This window comes from Artibeus jamaicensis, unplaced genomic scaffold, assembly GCF_021234435.1.
Source record: "Artibeus jamaicensis isolate MK-2021 breed Jamaican fruit bat unplaced genomic scaffold, CSHL_Jam_final contig_519, whole genome shotgun sequence".
Taxonomy (NCBI): Eukaryota; Metazoa; Chordata; class Mammalia; order Chiroptera; family Phyllostomidae; genus Artibeus; species Artibeus jamaicensis.
The window spans coordinates 39530899-39553321 of NW_026521871.1; the positions used below are offsets into that span (position 1 = coordinate 39530899).

The following is a 22423-nucleotide window of genomic DNA, read 5'->3' on the forward strand; positions in this document are numbered from 1 at the left end:
GATGCATCTCACTTAGAATAAAGTCCACAGTTCTTAAAATCCCATGCTCTAGACTCCTCTGTATAACTATTTTCTGTGTCATAACTACTCCTGCTAGAAGTCCTTCGCACACGTGAATCCTTCTGCCTGAAATACACTTACCGGAGAGTTTCGGGTACCTGATCTGCTTCTTGTCTTACGGGTCCTACTTCAAGTGTTATTCCATCAGAGGCCTTCCCTGACCCACACAATTTATGTAGCTGCCCACCAATCCAGTTGCTTTTTCCTGTATTACCATATCTTATTTTCTTCTTTGCATCCATCTGTGTTTTCAAGTGTACAGTCTGTCAAACCTTTTAGAATGCAAGCCTCATGTTAGAGAAGATCTGTATCTACCTAGTTCACTGCTGTATCCCCAGGGCCTGGAATAGAATCTGGGGAGGCAAGCAAACAGGCAGGAAGAGTATATCCTATAGCAACTCAGCATGTCTCCAGCAATTTCTACAGCCTCGTCAGGTCTGACTGCTACTGGCTACTGGATCTCCATAACCTGGTTCAACTTCTTTCAGTATTCTATAAAGTAAAATGGCTAAGCACATAGACATAAAGAAAATTCACAATCTTGGTAATTACTTTCATAGTGTCGTAAGATTAAACTACGCCCTATGATATCCAAGAGGATGGAAAGACCACACTTTTCTTTTGACCTAAAAACAACAAAACACAGTAAGATTCTTTTCTCCTGTCACAAAACTTATGTGAGGCAACTGAACTCAGTTTTTCCATGTTTACCGTTTTCATTTTTTACTGATAGGTGGTTGTGCCTTATTAGTACTCACATATCAGATTTTTGCTAAAAGTCTGAAGTGAGCCATAATTTGGTCCTTGAGTTGCGTATCTGATCTCCAATTAAAAAGGACTAAGACCTGTAAGAATTTTCCCTATGGGAGAGTTGTTATATTTCCCTGTGATTTTAAAGTACATTTACTGTGACTTTTAAAGGTCTAATAGGTGAAGAAATAACTAGTTCCACAGTTATTTCCAAAAATGATCAGTTAATTTTAAACGATTATCTTATTTAGGTAATTATCCGCCAACATAACGAACGGTTCATAATGAATAATGAACGGTTTATACGTGAACTGGGAAGAAGAGACTCGAACAGACTTACCTCTTCAAAGCCCATTTCAAACAAACATTCGACGGCTCCTCTGACAGGCAAGAGTCTAGTAGAAAACGCTGCGTTTCCAATCCGGATGGATCTGTATTTTTCATCGTTAGGGTTTCTGATTTAAAAAAAAAGTTTGATTGTATGTTATATGTAACAGCTAATATCTTTCACAACATTTTTGCATTCCCTTTCAAATTTTATACTAGCTATACTCCTATTAGGTAGGATAAATCCCAACTTTAAAGAAAAAGGGAGCACAGTCTGGAAAAGTCCCTGATTTTGTGATTCTTTCCTCACTATACAATGACTAGAACCTCACTCGTGGTTTAATTTCACAGCTGAAAATACCACTGCTGCCATAAGAAAATCCCTGTGAAATTTTAATACTGTGTTAGTCAAGCTAGATACCTTTATGAGTTTTTAGGTTGCTAAGAATAAAATCCACGTCAGCTCCAGACTGGGGGGAGAGGATTTTACCAGTTTTGTTCTGATGGACCTCAATCACCAAGAATGGCGCGTGACACACAGAAGGTGGCTGATAAACACTTGTGAAATGAATAAAAGAAACTAAGAAGCTATAACATGGACCACAGCTCCTTTAAGACTTCACTTCGGACAAGCACAAACCTAAGTACACCTGTAAAGCCACTTGATTTTCCTTCTTCCCTAGACCGATGATTGTCTACCATCAGTTCTGCTTCGGCTTTATATTTTTGTCACGGCAAATATGGTAATACAATAAAATGAAAATGTAAATTTCTTTCACTATAGTTAAGACTCTGATTAGTATACATGTGATGAGACCAGAATATGAAAAGCTTTGAGATTTTTAATAACCTTGATAAATCAGAAAGGCTGTTAAACAAAAACACAAAAGAAATGCAAAGTTAAGATAATCACAGCATTCTATTTACAAGATCTTCAGAACATAGTTTAGGATAAGTGGTTGTCATATCGGACACTACTTATCAAATCTTTAAAATGGTGGTGGCTCCCATCAGCATTTCATTAAGAAGTGTGCTGCGGCAGTGGCAGGGGCTGACAGCAAGGCGCGCCGAAGCCACCTGGCCAGGGTGTGGACCCGGTGGTGGTGGTGAGAATGCTGGCAACTGACTAACCATCCTTGCCCTAACTGTACATGTTCTCCAGATATTATGATATAAAACAACGAAAAATTTTTTAATTGTGAAAGTCTCAACAAATTTCACATTTCTTTTCCATCAAGCAATCCCCTACTGCTAAATTGTCATAAATACTGTATGAATCTTTCAAAAACCATTTCCTTAATTTCAAAAATTACACAAGTCTGTCCTGACTGGTGTGGCCCACTCAGTCGGTTGGGTATTGTTCCACAAACTGAAAGCTTGCCAGTTCCACCCCTCACCCTCTGACCCCTGGCTGTGGTATGTGCCTGGGTTGCAGGTTTGGTTCCTGGTTGGGGCTCATATAAGAAGCAACAGATCGATGTTTCTCTTTTACATCAGTGTTTATCTCCCACTCTTTCTCCTTCCCTTCCGCTCTCTCAGATCTTTTAAAAATTATACAAGTTTATTTTAGAAATTTCAGAGACAAAAGCTCTACAATTCTCAAAAATTCACAGAGATTGGTACTAATCTACCTTTGCTACCCATTCATGAAAAGTAAAGAAACTGAGAGTACTTGGTCATTTTTTTTAACAATTTGAGGTTGCCATGGCATTTTCATTGTATTTTACAGAAGTTCCTGGTTCACAAAGATTGGTTATTGGTGAATAACCATAAAAACATGGTTATTCACCCCAGTTCATCTGAGAATAACAGTTGAGAAACAAACACGAAGAACAAAATACAGTCTACTCTTTCATTCCATGTATTAGAGCAAGGTTCCTCAACCTTGGCATTACTGACTTCCGGGGCCTTTGTTTTGGGGGGCTGCCTTGGGCACAGCAAATAAATGTTTAGCATCCATGGCCTCTATGCCACACTGGGTCACATGCGTGCCTCCCTTTCGTACCATGTAACCACGAAACACTAAACTATAAAACAATCCTACATTTATCAAAGCAAGTTACTGATAAATGAGGCATCCTTTCACGATATTCCACATATTCCACAGACCAATAAATGCATCAGTACCAACCAGATGATAAAGTCCACTGGTGCAAAACTACTTCAGGTATTTAAATCTACTTTTTCCAAAGTGCTTCAGAGTTCAACATGAGCAAAGACTTTCACTGGGCTTCATTTTCTAGTGTTTCGTCCCTCCTGTACCACTGTTCTGCTACAGCTTATTGGTTTTTACACATTTCAAAATAACTGTTGATATAAAACTTTTCCGCAATAGACTTTGTATAGTTTACATTTTCCTCTTTAGTTTCTAGTGAGCAATTTTCTTTTTACAACATGGATGGGCCTCATTTATCTGTTTTTCTCACTAAAAGCAATTTGCCAACAAACAAAAATTACAGTAATGCACAGTGACCCAAATCTTATTTTCCTCTTTTTGGGGGGTGGGGGCACTGCAAAAAGCTTTGTTGTTTCCATTTGGTACAATGCATGGGAGAGAGCTCCACGTGGTTAAAAAGATGCCTAGCGGTTGCAGGGAGGGGCTCAAGCAAAGCCAGATACCAGGAAAATGCAGAGGGGAACCCTCAAAGGCCTCTAGGTTCCAAAGGCTCCTAGTTGTGCTTGAGGGTGAGCCTTTCAGAGATACTTGCCCTGCCCTGCCCAGCCCACCCTGTAGAGGTTAGTTAGGTGTCACCTATCTTCCTGATGAGTTTCACCTTCCCTCACCCAGGAAGTGGTTCTCCAGGAAGTCACAGAGATGAGTGTCTGTACAGGTAAAAACCAGGGCCTGCAGATCCAAAGGGGCCTGGTTCAGGTTCTTCTCCAAGGCCATGGCTGCTTCCATGGCCTCTTGAGGCTTACCCCACTCATCTTGGGAAGGCTTCAGCACATCCTGGAAGAGAATGTGGCCACTGTGCTGGTTTTGCAGCTCTAAGAGATGCTTGGCAACCTTGCGCTTCCTCTCTACCAACTTGAAGAAGTGGCCCACACCCTGCAGAGCCACACTGTTAGGGATGAAACAGAAAGCCCAGAGAGAGGTATGCGTAGGAGGCCTGCAGATGCAGGTTGGCCAGCTGGTCACCAGCAGCCTCCACCTTAGGGGAATAATTCTAATGAATGTGGGAGCTCATGATTGATTGGCAATGAGGAGTTAAGGTCAAAAGCAGTGTCAGGCTGAGAATGGCTGAGGTGGTTCTAAAGGTGGTGACTGGAAAAGAGGTTGGTAGCTGGTCGGAGGCTGGAAGAAGCGGCGTCCCTGGGTCTGTTCTGCCCAACCCTGCTGAAGCAAGAGACAGATCCCAGGGACCCCTGAGAGCACTGATCCATTTCACGGAGACTAACATGACACCAAAGTCCATTGAGAAGGCTTACAGCACTTGGCTACAGGGCTATTATCAAACCTCAACTCCTCAGTTTCCATTTCCTCTCTTGGAAAAGTGTCAAGCAAACACTTTCAGGACCTCTAGCTTTACAGCATCACCCCAGAGTGTCCACTATTCTTGAGCTCATTTATTACTACCCAGAATCTGTGGTGTCTAAAGTACCACTAAGAATCACCTTTATTTTTGCTTGATCTTATTCCATTAATTTAATTTCCTCTCCAGATTTTTCCAGATGTTGTTTGCTCTTCAGTGTCTTTCCCCCCTTTATCTTTGTTGATCATTAACTATTTCTGCAAGTTGTAATATTTGTCTTGCTTGTTAGCCAACTATCTTGCATCTTTACATGAGTTTTTGGGGAGGGGCTGGTTGGGTGTTGTTGGATGACGATGTTGAATGAATGCGATCTTGAAAGGGCAGCAAAATGTCCTATATCTCACTCAGCCACAATTTTGAACATATTTTGGTGTCTTCAGAGTTGTCTCACTCCTGGTATCTACCAGATTGTTCAATTTGTGGGGGGAAAGTCATTTTTACAATTGCAATGGTAGGGAAAAGCCATGCTTTTCTCCTTATAAAAGTCATAATCTATATTTTATGGAGACTGATAAGTTATGTTAACATATCAATGGGCCTCACATGATGGTGATAGCATTTCAGAAAAAAAAAAAAAGCCAAAATGTTTCTATTTCAGAAACACTGAGGGGTAAATATTCTGATAATTTACTAGCCCTCTTCCCCTTTGGAATGCAAAAGTCCCAGAAAGGGTTCACGTAAATGGAAACTTAGTACATGAGTACATCCTATAACCTTGTATTTTTATCATTAATCACAAAAGTTGCTTTGTAGGTCATTTTAAACATTCTAGTCCTCCTGAAAAACCTGTTATTCTGAGATACATACAAATTTTCAAAAACACCTTTCTGCCTTAGAACCATCTGGGAACGATCTCTGGCTCTATTACCATTCTCTGAGCGGACAACAAGGGAAACATTCATGTAATCTAGCTAGTTTAACACGAAAAATGGAACAATAACAACAATAGACAACATATGTGCCAGGTCCTTTATTTCTAACTTTGGCAACAATCCTATAGTGTAGGTCTTTTTCTTTCCTTTTAAAAATGAGGAAACTGAAGCCCCAAGAGTTTACATAAATTGCCTATAATCACACATTTAGGAAATGGTTGACTGGGATTTAAACCAACTGGCCTGATTACAAAGCTTACCGTACATATTCTCCACCATGTAAGATGCCAACAAACTCCCTCCCCCTCGCTCAATGTCTCCAGGTGTCAGTAATAACCTAGATTAGAAATCTGAAGTTATTTCGGTTGTCTCCTCCCATTACCAGGTCTGCCTGCATTCAGTCATCAAGAAGGCCAATCCCTGCCTGTAATACTTCTCTCTCCAGTCTATCCTCACTTATGTTTATGATTACTTAAATAGCTTCACAAATGAAACCCATGCCTTGTGTCTTTTGACATCATTATTCTACACGAAACTCCTTCATATGCTTTTCTTTCGGTCTAGAAACTATAATCATTTTGTCTTGCCTATGATGTCAAATATACATTCCCTGCTACTCCATCAACCAGATCCATCTCATTAAACCTCTGTTCTTAAAACTCTTTGATGTTAGGCCCTGTCAGCTGTGGCTCAGTTGGTTGGAGCATCATTCCATAAACAGAAAGGTGGCAGGTTCCATTCCCAGTCAGGGCACCTGCCTAGGTCGCTGGTTCAGTCCCCGGTTGGGGGCGGGAGGGGGGGGGGTACATGCAAAAGCAACTGACTGATCTTTTCCCCAATGAGGTTTCCCTCTCTTGCTCCCTTCCCCCCTTCTAAAATCATCGAGAATATCCTTGGGTGAGAATAATGAAAACGAAGAAACATAATAAAGGTTCCTGTGCCATCTGCTCAAATAAACATGGTAAGTGATTAAACATTATCTTGGAATTGTTCTTTAGATTTTATACTGTAGCTATTTTCCATACCTGTATCTTTCTCCCAGGCATATTTCTTTTCTTTTTTTAAAAGAAGTATTTTATTTTATTTTTTTAATTTTAGACAGAAGGGAAGGGAGGGAGAAAGAAAGGAAGAGAAACATCAATTGGTTGTCTTCTGTAAGTGCCCCAGTGAGGGACCGCACGAACAACCCAAACCAGGATTTGAACCTATGACCTTTTGATATGCGGATGACACCTAACCACTGAGCCACACCAATCAGGGCCCCACTGATTTTCTTTGAAGGCAAAAACCACTTTCCGTTCTTGGACCTTCCCAATCATATATAGTTCTGTTCATAAACAACAAGCGCATGAAATTTGCAAAGGAAAATAGTGGAGAAATCAAAATTTTTGAAAAGAACAAATGAAACATTTTTTATCTAGAAATCAGGGAATTGAAAAAACGGTAAGTTTCAAATCTACTGCCTATTGTGCATGCAAATTAGCATATATTTTATTCTGCAATTTCATTAGCTTTATGACTCTTAGTTGGGGAATACAAAACAGAAATTTAAAACAACCTGAAGAATTACTTTCACTTGTGTATAGTGACAAGTATTATTGTTTAAAAAAAAACAAAATACACAACTGCTAATGGAAAGTCTCATTTCAGCTCTCATTCTATGAAATACTATGTCAATACCCTGAGACAGAAGCAAGAGATATCAAGACACTATTAGCATTAGGGATATCTCTAACACTAAAAGATTTCCCCAAACAGCAAAAGTAACAGACAACCTTAGTGTTCTCAACTCTCGAATAAGTTAGATTAGCAGATCCGTAATGTAGTGCGCCTAGGAATAAAGAAAAAATTTGAAGCTTTTCTTGTTAAGAGGTTAGCAAGTCACTGGACTTGAATAAGGAAAGCAAAGATGGTTGCCCCGCCCCACCCCTGAAGGAGTTTAAATTCTAAGAATATGAGGGCAGGGACTAATACTATTGCTCAAGACAAACTACAAAAGGTAGTTTTTCTCACATCTCCAGTTATATGAGTTCCAAACTCCTAATTCCCTTTTTTGATAAAACACTTCTTAGGATCAGAAACACAAGCCAGCTAAACCTGGCAGCATGACAAATTTCTTTTATGAGTTTGGTAAATATTCATAATGATGATTATGATGCCAAGCTATAACTTGCATGCAAAGGATTTCTTTCCCGAAACACACCCTGATCTTAGAATTTTTTTGGTTTCACTGCACTAAAAGCAGAAGTATATCGTAACAAAGCCACCTCCCTTTTCTGAAGAGTGGGGTTTAAATAGCTCGTCGGCTTTCCAAGTGGGCGTTCCCAGCTGATGGGGCTCTGGAGAGCTCAGCCCGTGAGTTCATTCATGCAGCGTCCACTGGCATCCTCGCGCCCTGAAGAGCCAGCTGTTACACCGCTCAGGGTGAAGATGAGTAGAGAAGGGGGTCACAAAGGAAGTGGTCCCCACACAGGTCACAAATGCTGCACCCCTTGTAACATCTGGCACATAATAAGGGCTCACTATGTTTTTCCTTCAATTTACTTTTAAATCATGAATGTTACCTACACTGTTATGACTGCCAAGATTAAAATCCTGCACTTGTAACTAATGTCTCTAAAACTGGGTCACATGAAATCTGTAACCGGAAGCTCAGAGGGATTTCCTTTCACACTTCAGACCAGTACACCCACCCATCAGAAGATCAAGTGTACCAGGGGCTGAGGGAGAACAGAGAATCTAGATAATCACGCTGCGCTGGTAACTGAGGCGACAGGCTCAAGCACCTGGCACCTGGGGCTCCTTTTCCCTCAGTTTCATTTCCCTCCCAACACAGCATGTTTCCCTCCTGAAGACACCACATCGTTTGATCTAAGAGTTGAGGTGGTGATGATTCAAAATGAATAATCACACTTGCCTCCCAATTCTCCAAATCTGTCAGGTCCCTTAGATCTACAGCTGTACTTTCACTTACAGGACAATGAAACAAATTACTCCTACCCAAGGAGATTATTTTCACAAATTCCTATTGAGTCATTCTTAAAGTGAAATCTAGATATTAACATGCAAATTATAACTTTAAAGTAATACCGTTAACAAGATTTCCGTCAACAAAAATGCCATAAGAAGGTAAAAGAAAAAACCCCACCATTTCGGTATTGTACTTAATATTAGGATTTCACAAAATGTTAAGAAGAAAACATTCTGTCAGTGACTAACTTCTGATAAGCCTATGGAAATGTAAAGCTACCAGTTCGGGGAAAATGCAGGCAGTGGGAATGAAAGGCTGTTTACCACTTCCGTCCTGTCACGGAAAACTGTTAAACACGCTGACCGGAGACAGGTGTTTGGGGACACGCCTTCCCACCTCTCTCGCCCAGCCGTCCCCCGAGCCCTACAGTCCGGCCAGAGCACCCCGACATCAGTCAGGTGCCAAGTCACAAGTGCAGAGAAACTTCCTCCTCCTTGGGCAGGGGTGGGGCCTGGCCGGATCTCCAGGCTCCTGACCCGCGGGCTGCGCTGCGCTGAGTCACCGCCAGGTCCCTATCCCCCCCCCCCCACCCCGCCTGGTGTCTCCGCCCTCCCGGCCCCGGCCGGGCGCCCCCAAACCCAGGCCGAGCAGGCGCCGCGCCCGCCCGGCCCCGCAGCCCCGCGGATCCCGCAGCCCGGCACCTGAGGATGTTGTCCGCGTAGGTGAGCAACAGCTTGGAGGCTTCCAGGAAGGTCTCCGGCGTGTTCTGGCACAGCTCGGCCACCGCCGGGGACGCGGAGTCCGAAGAGCTTCCCAGCGCCGTTGCCGCCATGCTTGAGCGCCTGCGGCCGTCGCCGCCCCTCGTGTGCCGCGTCCTGCACTGAGCAGGCGCCTCAGCGCGCGGCGGCCCCTGCGGCGCGCTGGGAGGGGCGGGGGGCTGTTGGCGGGGGCGGGGGACTTAGTCTGGAGGGGGTGGTGTGGACCTGATGGGAGGGGCGGGTCTTGGCCGGTTGACTGGCGTGGGGGAAGGTGAGGGCCTGGTTGGGCGGGGCGGGGGGTGGGGCGCGGTGGTTGGGGGGCTCTGTTCAAAAGGGATTGGGGGCTCTGCCAGTAGGGGCGGGTCAGGGGGCTAGACCGCGTGGAGGGTGGGTTTGTGGGGCTGTAGGCGCGTAGGGAGGGGCGGGGCTTGGGCGGAGGACTCAAGGTGCCTGTTCCCCAGGGTAGAGTCCTCGGCTGGGTGGGCTAAGGGGTTCGGAGAGGATCAGGGTTTTTACTAGGATGGGCAGGGGTCTGGCTGTCAGGCCCGCGGGCTTCGACTGGAAAGGGTGGGTTCTTTTTGGTCGGTGTGTTGGATTAGGGGTTTACTCTGGAGGACTGACGGGGTGCCTGGTGGTCAGGGCCGGGGGAGGGGTTCTCCCCCTCCAGAGGTGAGGAACCTGCCTAGGCCCTCACTCTTTTCCCCCCTGAAATAAAAGTCTTACAATTCGTTCTCCAAGATTGTCAGGCCTTCCTGGACAGAAGTGATGAAAGACTCCAGAAGGAAGGAGCAACAAACGTTCAAAAACAACGGAGTGGCAAGTAAAACGCTGCTCGGTTTCTGGAATGTGAGTTATTTCTAGAATTACATGAATGCTTGAAAATCTTTTGCGAAAGTCCCAGCTCAGATAGCGTGATGGCTCTTTAAAGAAGTTTTTCAAACTGCAGGTCGCAAGTTTACCTGCAGTTGTGGACTCAGTTTACCCAGTAGTGTGATCAGCATTAAACGCATACACAATAAGGACAAAATAGAATGGAATGTGTGGAAAGACAATAAAAATATAGATAGTAAGGGTAAGTGTTGTCCTGTGACTCTGTTTTGCAGGTAGATGTGAACAGTGTCATTCCTTTCAGACCATGAATCTCAACCTCTATAATCCATTCTCGACCTTACCATGCCCTTAAAAATGTACTTTACCAATGAAATTCCTTTCCTAACCTCAACAAATATTTGTCTTGATCTTATGTTTTTGAGAGAAGTTACCTAAGTAACTTCTTTACCTGTTATTATTTACCTTTTGTTTGCTTTGAAATTTTCTTCTGGTGTCTATGAGCAAGGCCCTCAGCTATGCCATCTACTTCAGTTACACTTCATCTGCGGTTTATTTGTGAGTTTTTAATAAATATGTACAATTTTAAATTTATTTTTAGAGAGAAGGGAATAAAGGGAGAAAGAGAGGGAGAGAAACTTTGATGGGAGAGAGAAACTGATAGGTTACCTCTTGTTTGCTCTTTAACTGGGGACTGAACCCAAAACCCAGGCATGTGCCCTGAGTGTGAATCAAACCATTGACCTTTTGCTTTGCAGAACGATGCCCAACCAACTGAGTCACACAGGTCAGGGCTAAATATGTAGGTTTCTGGACCAGCTTCCAAGAATAGTTGTTTAACTGATAGTACATTGGGAGCTGCTATAACTAAAATTTTCAGTGACTTGACAGAGAACTGGCTTTCATGCTCATGTAACAGTTTAGTAATATACGTGTCATTAGTCAGAAGGCAGCTTTCCTCCACGTACTTATTCAGGGATCCAGGCTCCTTCTACTCCATAGAATAGAGGTCAACAAATATTGTCTGCAAAGGGTCAAATAGTTTAAGATTTTTGTGGCTATAAGGTCTCTGTTTCAAATATTTAACTTTATTTATGCAGTTGTAGTTCCATAGGCAACATTTTAAATGTATGTGCTTAGCTGTGTTCCAATGAAACTATTTAGAAAAACAGGTAGCCTGCTGGATTTGACCTGTAATTTGCTAAGTTCTGCCATAGAGAGATTTATAGTGACTTCTGTGCTAGTTAACAGTTGGGCAAAAAGAAGGCCTACCTGCCTAACTATGTGGGCCTAAAAATGACATACTGCATTTTTTCTAGCATGTTGTGGGAAAAAAATGAAACCCCATCTAGCTAAAGGAGAGCAGGCTGGGAAATGTGGTCACTCCCTGGCTGGACAGGTACCACTCACCACTCTAAAAAGATGAAAGGTTGGGGTCTGGGGTTAAAAATGGCTGTTTCTACCACAAATTATATTCCTCTTAATTGTTCTTTTTTTCCCACTAATATATTATTCCCAGTATTTTTAAAAAGATTTTGTTTATTTATATTTAGAGAGGAAGGGAAGGAGAAAGGGAGAGAAACATCAATGTATGGTTGCCTCTCGTGTGTCCCTGTTGGGAACTGGCCTAAAACCCAGGAATGTGCCCTGACTGGGAATCGAACCTTGAGCCTTTGGTTCCCAGGCCCACGCTCAATCCACTGAGCTACACCAGCCAGGACTATTCCCAGTATTTATTCTTATAATAATTGTGCATGTTTTAAAATACTGTATAATTTTTATGATTTTTAAAAAAAACACACAACACACAAAAAAATAAAATCATAGGAGGAAACCCAGTGTACTTATATACAAAACACCAAAGTGGCGGTGCTTTTGAATTGAAACAGGAGTGTGTGTGTATGAGGGACAGAATGCCATCCCCCTCGCCATCCCCTTGACAGAGATAATGGCCTTACGGTACTTCTGTGGGGGGGGGGGTGTAACCACAGTGTGAAAACCAGTGTCATGGACTTAATACCGTAATAATAACATACAGTTCATAAAATCACAGAAATCATCATTTCAAGGGTAGTTCAGTACTTTGTTTATTTTAAATCACCTGAAATTTAAATTAATCCAAATTACTCTTTACCAATACTTCATTAAAGTTCTTGAGTAATTAGTCTTGGACACCACCATTTAGGAAGCTATTAAGGTAATTTATTATAAGGGACTGTAACTCATTCTTTCCCCCATCTGGTTCTTCCACTTAAGTCAAGCTGAAAATATTTTGATTTCTTAGTTTCTTTTAGAACAGAAATTGAAAATATTAAGCTACCCTTAATCTCTTTGTACCCACCATTGTTCAAACAGCTGAAGGATGTGTATATGAAATCAACATTGAACTTCCATTCCATTCTTTTACTTGATTTTTTTTTTGGCTCCAAAATAATGTTGTTGTCTTTTTTTCAGGATTCTAGCTTTGTAGCATACCATCTTTAGAATGGAATAGAAAGAAGAAACTATTACATTTTCCCCATGTTTGGTTTTGTCAAAAAGAAGAAAATACTGAACTCAATAAAGATCATCAGCAAGAGATGAGTTGAACCTTTGTGTGATTGTATGAAGTGATTCACCAACAATTATTTGTTGAACACCTGTTTTGTGCAAAGTAGTCAGGGACAGATGACATAAGTAGGAAAGACAAAAATAATGATAATACCTTACATACTAAAGGGCTATCTGATGATAGCCCTTTAGATGATGAAACAAAAAAGTTATTTTGAAAAGCAAAACAAAGTTATTTAAGAATTAATGCACAAATTAATTCTTTAATGCACAAATTAAATTCTTTGTGCATTTAAGAATTGCACAAAGCAGTGTCTGTATACAGGTCAATACAAGGGTGTGTGTTCATTCATTCACTCATCCATTCACCAAATTTTTAAATAGTGGCTTCTAAATGCCAAGCACTGTGGTAGGCAATGAGGCAGCGAAGGAGATAAGCCAGGCCCTGCTTCATGGAGATCATAAATTTACAGCAGTTTTTTAGACCAGCAGCACCAGCAACACAGGGAAACTTGTCGGAAAGATTCTCAAGCCCCATCTTTGAAGGTGAGGCCCTGCAATCTGTGTAGCAACAAGCCCTTACAGTGATTTTGATGCACAATAAAGTTGGAGAACTAGCTGAAAGGAAGGAGAATGTCACTGACCACAGTTTCATGGAAGGGGAAGAGTGAATAGTATCCCTTACATTTGGAGGATAAGGAGATGAGGAAGGAGAGGATTTCCTAGCTGCAGGAGAGCCTCCAACACTTAATTGGGACAGCACCTTAGCAGTGTTTTCAACATCTGTATCTTCTGTGCCATTTCCTTACTTCAAGTCCTCATCACCTGTTCTTCAGTCTTAAGTTGATGCCCATGTGCATCTCTACATCCCTCATCTACCTTGCTCACTGCTGCGACAGTGATCTTTCTAACTCACACATTGGTCATGTTGTCCTTCTGTTAAAATGTTACCTATGGGGAGCAGTGGCAGCGTCAGGGGAAAAGAAAAAGTTTACCCATGGTACTCAAAGGTCAAATGGCATCAGGAACCAGCAAGTAACTTCAATGTATGAAGTGGCTTTGTTCAAGCCAAAAAGGAGTAGAAGAGACCCTGGTGAAGGAAATAGTTTACCATATCTTTCCTAGAGGAATTTAGATTCAATAAGAGATTACAGTCCAAATTAGACCAGGATTGCCAGTCTGTCATCTGTGACCTATAGGCTGTAATCCAAAATCTTCAACATGACACCCAAGATTTTTTGTGATTGTTCCTGCTGTACTTTCATACTTTTACTGTTGCTTTGTCACATAATTCAAATCTAACAATGGCCATATTGAACTACTCGTAGTTTGTGGCATATGACCACGTCTCCAGGCCTTTTGTTCTATTCCACCTGTCAGAATGCTCTTTCTCACCCAATTTACTAGGCATACATTTACTCATTTTGAAGATGCAGCTCAAGGATCACTTTTTTTAGGCTTTTCTGAATTTGAAAGGTAGTACTGATGTACTCATCCTCTGTGTTATTATAATTCTATTATATTCTTCCAGGATAGCACTGTTTCAGTAGTTTGCACACATGCTTCCATGGCTGTCTCCCTCTATTAGACTATAAACTTCTCGAAAGCAGTAACATGTCCTATTCATTTTTGTATGCCAGCTTCTAGCATAAGGTGAGAGGAAAATGAATGTTGAAGAAAAGAAAGTACAATCAAAGATACAAAGATGAAAACAGATAAAACTAAAGTCAACCCAAAGATAGTAAGATCAGTTTTGCTGGGTAGAATTCCATTTAATAGAGAATGAGAGCTATGGCCAAAAAGATAGTTTGGAATAAGATTACAAATTGAGCAGGAGTCTATGTTAAATGTAGCACTTTTGATGGGGGGAAAATACGGTGTTATATAGCAAGGAATATGGTACTAAATCATAAACAGCCAATAAAATAAAATTTCCTACTTCTTCCCAAATGAAAGGCAAGATAAGAGGTAGAATTTAAAGATGAAATTACTTTTTTGTGGTTTGACTTTTTTTTTGGTGTGTGGTTTGACTTTTTGACAAACTATAATTGATTTTTCACTTCTTATCCAAAATAATTTTATAATATTACAGAAGAAAAAACAGCACATTAAAACTGTACATTTCACATGACTTCATCTTTAAAGAAAATGTAGGTCTTTTCACACTGTAATTTTAAAATATATCACAAGGAAAAGAGCAAGTTTGGGTACTTACTAAGTTTTAAGTTATAACTTCATGTATCTATCTTAAAGTAACTATTGTCATTGAATGAAGGTCATGCTGAGAAATGATTGAATGGGTCTTGGATTAAGAGTGACTTGAAGTCATACTCTGCTTCGCTGAACTATTTTAGATAAAATATATTATGAAACTCATTTAAATCCAGTGATAACCAGGAAAAGCTAAACTTGACCCATATTTTTTGTCTGGAGCTGGGAAAGAAGGCTGAGCACTCTAGTTGGAAGCAATCACTTCAAGAGACTGCCCAGTAGAAAGCAAAAACGGACTTTCAGATGCAGGTTATATAATCAATCGTTTAAAGAACAGGATACAAAACTCACACCTGTGAGGGCATGTGAACTATCGAGATGGTTATCTAAATGCCACCTTGCTGATTCTTGCCTCTTAAAGTATTTCCATATTATATTTTCCATTCACAGATTCATAGCCAGCTGTGGGCAAATAAAGATATTAAATTTTTCAGACCCTTAGAAATAAACTTCTCTATTCTTCTGGAGTCTCTGTTTTTTTTTGTTTTTGTTTTTTTTTGTCAGACATTGAGTGTGGTATTTTGAGCACTGCTTCAGATACAACGGCAATTTTTAAAAAGTAAAAATAACTATTATTGCAAAAGCATTATACATTGTAGAAAATGTCACAAAATATTGTGACTAGTGCTAAACAAAAAGTAGAGGATAATATCATGATCATTGTACATCCTTGCAGACCTTTAAAAAAACTAAAAAATATACACTTTTTTTTGGGTAACTTGTTTCTCCTAACATAGTTTCAACATCTTTGCACATTAGTATTCATTTACAAAATTATTTTAAAGTTTCACAGCATTTAGATGTATCCACAGTATACACAACCATTTTCTTGGTGTTAGGCATTTTGGTTAATTCTGTCACTACAATAATTCTGGGAGGTACATTAATAACTTTAAGGCTTAAATTCCTACATTCCAGTAGAGTATTATGGTGTTCCTTCTCCCACAAGGTGATGTGTAGGCATTATTATTTCACAGAACAAATTCCCCTTGTGATGCCATCTTATCCGTTAGGTGCGAGTTCTTGATTAATTTCGAATCCGTAAGGTTGTGCGTGAGATGATTCTGCCTGCTCGCCGAGACGCCGACTCCTCCCACTGTCCGATCCCCGCCAAGGTGACCGCAGCTGGTTAGGCGTGCTTGTGCACGCGCATGTGCGGAGCTGCGTGTGCGCTTGCGCACTCGAGGACGGCGGCTGCGCGGGTGGCCAGAGGGCTAGTGAAGGTACTTTGGGTGCTGGCTGGTCTTATTCTTCCTTTCCACCGCCAAATCAGGTCGGGATTAGTTCGAGAGAGGGGAGTCTAATGACCTGGGATTTGGCTGCTTTCTTCGGGTGATCGTTCTTGAGAGAAGTGCCGGGGGTTTGACCACACCCCTTTATTCCCGCCCGCGGTCTGCGCGGTTTGGAAACCCTGGTAATCTCCACATTTTGAAGATCAGTGAAGTCTACTTACTCATATCTCAAAGAATAGGCCCAGAAGTATATGTAGAGCCACTGACACTAGAAATGCCATTTAGAATAAGGCTTCGGTAAATCTGAAAACGGATGCTTCCTGCAGTCTATATCAGACTTATATTGCCTTTATATTTTTCATGGTATGATTCCTCTTTAGTGAGTTGATTGAATCCTCATTTCACCTGTCTTGGAATGTTTGAGGGTACTTAGAGTCTAAAAATAGTTAAGTCCAAACAGGTGGTCTAATGATGACATATATAAATTATATAAATTAAATGATATCATTTAATTTATGATATCATTTATATAAATTAAAATGATATAACAGAGGTATCAAACTCATTTTCACCGGGGGCCACATCAGCCTCGGTTGCCTTCAAAGGGCTGAATGTAAGTTTAGGACTGTATAAATGTAACTGTTCCTTAATAATTAAGCAAGAGCTCTGTGCTGCTGCCAGATGGAAACAAGGGGCTGGGCCGGATAAAAGAAGGTGGAGGGCCGGATTCGGACCCGGGGCCTGCGTTTGCCGCCTGTAATGTAACATTATTTTCCCTGTGCTCATTAACAGCTCACACCAAGCACCTGAAACAACACCTCGGCTATTGTTTCTTACACCTTTAAGCTATTTAAACAACACTACTTCCTGGGCGTTGGTGGTCTGTTACTGGAGTGTGTTTCCCCATCTGAATCTCAGCCATGTTTTCAAGCTGCTTGCAGAATGTGCTAAAAATTATAAACCCTCATCTTCTATATTCAGGATTATGCCACCAATTAATAAGAAACAAAAGGTTTTTCGGATCTGTGCCAGCATCCAGATTGCACAGGCGGGTTGTCATTACAGGCATTGGCTTAGTGACCCCTCTTGGCGTTGGAACTCAGCTGGTATGGGATCGTCTGATCCGGGGAGAGAGTGGAATTGTTTCACTGGTTGGTGAAGAATATAAGAATATCCCTTGCAGTGTTGCTGCTTATGTGCCAAGAGGTTGTGATGAAGGTCAGTTCAATGAACAAAATTTTGTGTCCAAATCAGATATCAAGACCATGTCTTCGCCCACCATTATGGCCATTGGGGCTGCAGAGTTAGCCATGAAAGATTCTGGCTGGCATCCTCAGTCAGAAGCTGACCAAGTGAGTACTGGTGTTGCAATTGGCATGGGAATGATTCCTCTGGAAGTTGTTTCTGAAACTGCTTTGTTGTTTCATTCAAAAGGTTACAATAAAGTCAGCCCATTCTTTGTCCCCAAGATTCTGGTCAATATGGCAGCAGGCCAGGTCAGCATTCGATATAAACTCAGGGGCCCCAATCATGCAGTATCTACAGCCTGTACCACAGGAGCTCATGCTGTGGGAGACTCTTTTAGGTTTATTGCCCATGGTGATGCTGACGTGATGGTGGCTGGAGGTACTGATTCTTGCATTAGCCCTTTATCTCTTGCTGGGTTTTCCAGAGCTCGTGCTCTGAGCACAAACTCTGATCCTAAGGTGGCATGTCGACCATTTCACCCAAAGAGAGACGGTTTTGTAATGGGAGAAGGTGCAGCTGTGCTGGTGCTGGAAGAGCACCAACGTGCTGTTCAACGAGGAGCTCGGATCTACGCAGAAGTTTTGGGCTATGGACTGTCAGGTGACGCTGGTCACATAACCGCCCCTGACCCGGAAGGGGAAGGTGCCTTAAGGTAAATTCTTGTTTTTCCTTTTCATTCAAAATGTTTATTCAAATAAGACATTTTATTGGAGTGTCAAATCAGGGGAACTTGTACTATCATCTTGTCTTGGTGTAGAGTATCTCTGTTGTTGTTCCATTTCAGCTTAAACAAAATGTTTTTGAGTTCTTTGTCTTATGCAATACTTTGCATAAAAGTATTTGAAAGCATTTGAAAATCCTTACAAAAGCTGGATTTTAGCTAAGGTCAAAAGTTGTGAAGAAGGCCACATGTGCCTTTGTGAACTTTTCATACCTCCAATTGTGCTTAACAGCTGTCAGGCTGCCCCTCCTACACCCCGCCAGTCTGGCCCTTCATCAGGCTTGGACAGTAAAAGTCAGCCCTTCCCAGCACAGTCTGGTCTGTGCTCCATTTCAACAGGGTTCTGCTGTTTTTACGTTGGCACTTCCCAGCCTTTAAGCACCCAGGGATATTATTAAAATGCAAAGTCTGATTCTGTAGGCCTAGAGTGGTGGCTGAGCTTCTGTTTTTCTGACAAGCTCCCAGGTGATGCTCATGGTACTGCTCTGAGGACCACACTTTTCAAAGCAAGTTGCTAGTTGCCATTGTAGAAGAGATAGTGAGTTAAGTTAAAAAAAAGAAATCCCTGCTAATGTGTTAGCTGGTAGATTAGCTTGCCCAGATCATATTATATTGTAACCAGTTAAATTAGCCAAGGGTCGGCAAACCTTTCTGTAAAAGGACAAATAGTAAATATATTTGGCTTTTGGGCCATAAGAACTACCCAAAAGTCACAACTACCCAACTCTGCCTTCTAGTGTGAAATCATCCATAGATTGTACATAAGCGAATGGGTGTTTTCCAGTGAAACAGTTTTTTCAGCAACAGGCATCTGACCAGGGCCATAGTTTACCAATCCCTGAATTATACTTTTGAGTTTTAGTGAGTCATTGCTAGTGCTAGAGATGTGAAGTAGCCAGCTAGTTGAAGAAATAGTTATGTTTAGATGAAACTTTTCAGCACACTATATTATATTCTAGGCTGCCTCTTAAGGAAATACGCCCAGACCAGAGATTGGAACTAAAAAAGAAGGTGTTGACATACAAGAGATTTTTTTTGATGGTTTTTCCAGGAAAAGGTTTTATTTTTGGATTTGTTTGTTTGTTTTTGGCTTGGCTTTGAACTTTATTTCATATTCTTACAGCCTAAATAAAGAGGATTTTGAAAGGTTATTTGAAGCACTGAAGTAATAATGATGCAGATGTTTTTAGATTATTGGGACATATGCCAAGTTTTACATTTAAATGTGAGAGAAAAAAGGAAAACATGGTTATAAAATTTGTCTCTGCATTTTAAATCTACACACACACACACACACACACACACACACACATCCATGCATACCCATCGGCACACACATCCCACTGACAAAAATTCCTGGAAGAAAAGTTCTTCTAGACTTGAATCAATGTGTGTTTTCCCCCCAAGGGAAAAAGTCATTTCAGATAAATCGAAATACGTTTTTTAGAGATTAGAAAATCTGTAGGCTCCTATTTTTATCTCTTGGTGATGAATCTGTCCAAGGTACTGGGGGTGAGTCATTATTCCCAAGCAGATGGCATTCTAACTCACGTGGTAATCCAATATGGGGTTCTGTTGTTAGACAGGATTATTTTCATCCAGTGTGCTTGGATATTTCTTTCACATCAGCCATACAGATAATGAATTCCATGTTAAAATTAAACTTAGTTCTGATAAATGTCTTTTGTTATTTTATTAGATGTATGACAGCTGCTGTAAAGGATGCAAACCTACAGCCTGAAGAGATATCCTATGTCAACGCGCATGCTACCTCCACACCGTTAGGAGATGCTGCTGAAAACAAAGCCATTAAACACCTTTTCAAAGACCATGCCCATGCCCTTGCCATTTCCTCAACTAAGGGAGCCACGGGACATCTGCTGGGGGCAGCAGGGGCGGTTGAGGCAGCGTTTACTGCCCTGGCTTGTTATTACGGAAAACTGCCACCTACTTTAAACCTGGACTGCACAGAACCGGGATTTGATCTCAATTACGTTCCACTAAAGGCACAGGAATGGAAAACTGAGAAAAGACGTATTGGACTCACCAATTCCTTTGGTTTTGGTGGTACTAATGCAACACTGTGTATTGCTGGCATGTAGGACAACTCATTTGTAATCAAGCATTGATTTTTAATGTTATATATAAACTATATGAAGTGGAGAAATATTGTGTTTATGTAAATGCATAGACTTACATGTGATCATACCCTTTATCTGTGTCAGGGTTTCTCAGTCTTGGCACCGCTGATAGAATTCTTTGTTGGGGAAAGGAGGGTTGTCCTTTGCATTGTAGAATACTCTGTGCACTGGATTGCAAGAGCAACTCCTTCCTCGGTTGTGACAAACAAAGATGTCTCTAGACATTGCCAAATGTTTTCTGGGATGCAACACAGCCTCCATGTGAAAAGCACTGCTCTGTGTTTTTCTGACATTCTAGAGGAAGTAACTCTTTATGATATTTCACCTGCTCTTGTCTCCTACACGTTTGGTGAGTAGCCGCTTTGTGCTAGGTACGGTTGCTGCGTGGTAGAACTCCAGGTATACCATTCCATACAGTACATAGGAAAGGAATACAAATATAACGAAGTTTGTATCATTGCTCCCCATTCTTTGAGTAAAGCAGTCAGCTAGCAATCATCTACCATATTTTTCGGACCATAAGATGCATCTAGGTTTTAGAGGAGGAAAATAGAAAAAAAATTTTGAAGAAAAAATGTGGTAAAATATTTAATAACAACATAATATTTCACCAATGTAAATGTAAACAGAAGTCAACAGCAGCATTAAAAACCATTATTCCTCTTAAATTTTGAGAGAGAGATGGGTCTTATGGTCTGAAAAATATGGTATTTGCCCCTTACTTATCTAGCTCTCTTTATATTACCTATGCTAAGATTTAGTAAGTTAGCCCTGGCTGGTGTAGCTCAGTGGATTGAGCAGGGGCCTGTGAACTAAGGGATTGCAGGTTGATTCCCAGTCAGGGCACATGCCTAGGTTGCAGGCCAGTTCCCAGTGGGGGACACACAAGAAGCAACCATATATTGATATTTCTCTCCCTCTCTCCTTTCCCTCCCCTCTAAAGATAAGTAAATAAAATTTTTAAAAAATTTAGTAAGTTAGTGGAATTTTCCTAAATTCCCAAACCATCAGTTCCCTGAAAGAAGGAAGTAAAATTTGTTACTATTCCTTCCCTATCGATGGCAGTACCTAGTGAGTAATGGAGACAAGGGTTGTTAGGAAGTGGATCAGAACTTGGTGATCCGAGCCACATCACCTTGGCCCACCTCTAACTTGACTGCAGCTATCATAATTAGTGCTTGTGTTTGCCCCCTACATTTCTCCACCAGTGCTGATAGTATTTCTACTTTTCCACCTTGTGGCTTTTTCTAAAGCCAGTGCATCCCATTCAACTCCATTGGCTGGAAGTGTTGGGATGGGAAAGGGCACAAGTTCCCTAGCAACTTCTGAGGGATGGGAGTTGGTGAATAAGGGTCTCGGCCTCCTTCCGAGGGGTATCTAAAGTTTTATGCAATTTCTCAAAGGGTTTTCAGTGAAATAAAACTTTAATATTCACAGTATTAACCAGGTCAACAGTACCCATCTTACTGGCTTTATTTCCTTCCCTGTCCCCACTCCCTGATTTTTAACCCTGCTTCCAGGTTGCACATTTCAATCTAACCACCTTGTCTTAGGGTCTGCTGTCTGGAGAACTCAGACTAAGGAACTTTGTGTTGCAATAGGTGTTTATATATCAAAGGGATAGAGTGAATAAGTGGTTAAATGGAATGTGTATTTCTGCAGAAGTGAATAGAGTGTCCCACATTTTAATAGGCTGAATGTATTGCCTGTCCAATTACCTCGACTACAGCACTTAGTCCTTTTACATCTAAGACTTCAGCCATGTTCCTTCAACAATCAAGTTTAATTCTCATTTGGCATGTGTTGATTTGTTCAACTGAAATTCGTTGGGTACTAACCTTGAATCTGGTTTTGTACTGGCCACCAGTGATAAAGTGATATGTCCGGGGAGATTTCCTAGAAGAAGCTGAAGCCACAAGGGTGAACAGGTCTCAGCCAGGTTAAAGGGGAAGAAAGGCAAGGGAGGAAGATTATTCTGGCCAGGAGAAACATAGCATGGAAAGGTTAGAAGAGTTAGAACATTTATACTAAATATAAATGCATATAGCCTGACATGGGGCCAGTAGGAGATAGAGCCAGAAAATCTGGTGGAAGTCAGGTCACAAAGAACCTGACATGGTCTCTGAAGGCTGTAAGAGCAATGGGAAGGTCTGGAGTGTTA

The 22423-nt window shown here is 41.3% G+C and overlaps 2 protein-coding genes across 7 annotated transcripts in view; one reads left to right on the forward strand and one right to left on the reverse strand.

Annotated features, from left to right (window-relative positions):
• NGLY1 (N-glycanase 1) overlaps positions 1 to 9472 on the reverse strand; it is a 47496-nt gene extending 38024 nt beyond the window's left edge. For 2 of the 4 annotated variants that reach the window (XM_053669179.1, XM_053669181.1), the window contains exons 1-2: positions 9215 to 9472; positions 1151 to 1265 (exon numbers count right to left, since the gene is read on the reverse strand). In XM_053669179.1, coding sequence (XP_053525154.1) covers positions 1151 to 1265; positions 9215 to 9345 — 246 coding nt within the window. In that variant the 5' untranslated portion in view covers positions 9346 to 9472. The remainder of the gene's footprint in view (positions 1 to 1150; positions 1266 to 9214) is intronic. The other 2 variants (XM_053669180.1, XM_037144010.2) reach the window with 1 other exon arrangement.
• OXSM (3-oxoacyl-ACP synthase, mitochondrial) lies at positions 9118 to 21719 on the forward strand. 3 transcript variants are annotated; one of them, XM_053669185.1, is made up of 5 exons: positions 9118 to 9235; positions 10010 to 10117; positions 15934 to 16143; positions 16945 to 18052; positions 19821 to 21719. In XM_053669185.1, the coding sequence occupies exons 4-5, from the start codon at positions 17073 to 17075 to the stop codon at positions 20221 to 20223; spliced, it is 1383 nt and encodes a 460-aa protein (XP_053525160.1). In that variant the 5' UTR covers positions 9118 to 9235; positions 10010 to 10117; positions 15934 to 16143; positions 16945 to 17072; the 3' UTR covers positions 20224 to 21719. The 3 variants fall into 3 exon arrangements, with proteins under 3 accessions (XP_053525160.1, XP_053525157.1, XP_053525158.1); XM_053669182.1 differs by lacking the exons at positions 9118 to 9235; positions 10010 to 10117 and having other exon boundaries at positions 14753 to 16334; XM_053669183.1 differs by lacking the exons at positions 9118 to 9235; positions 10010 to 10117 and having other exon boundaries at positions 14753 to 16193.
• Positions 21720 to 22423: the final 704 nt, after the last annotated feature.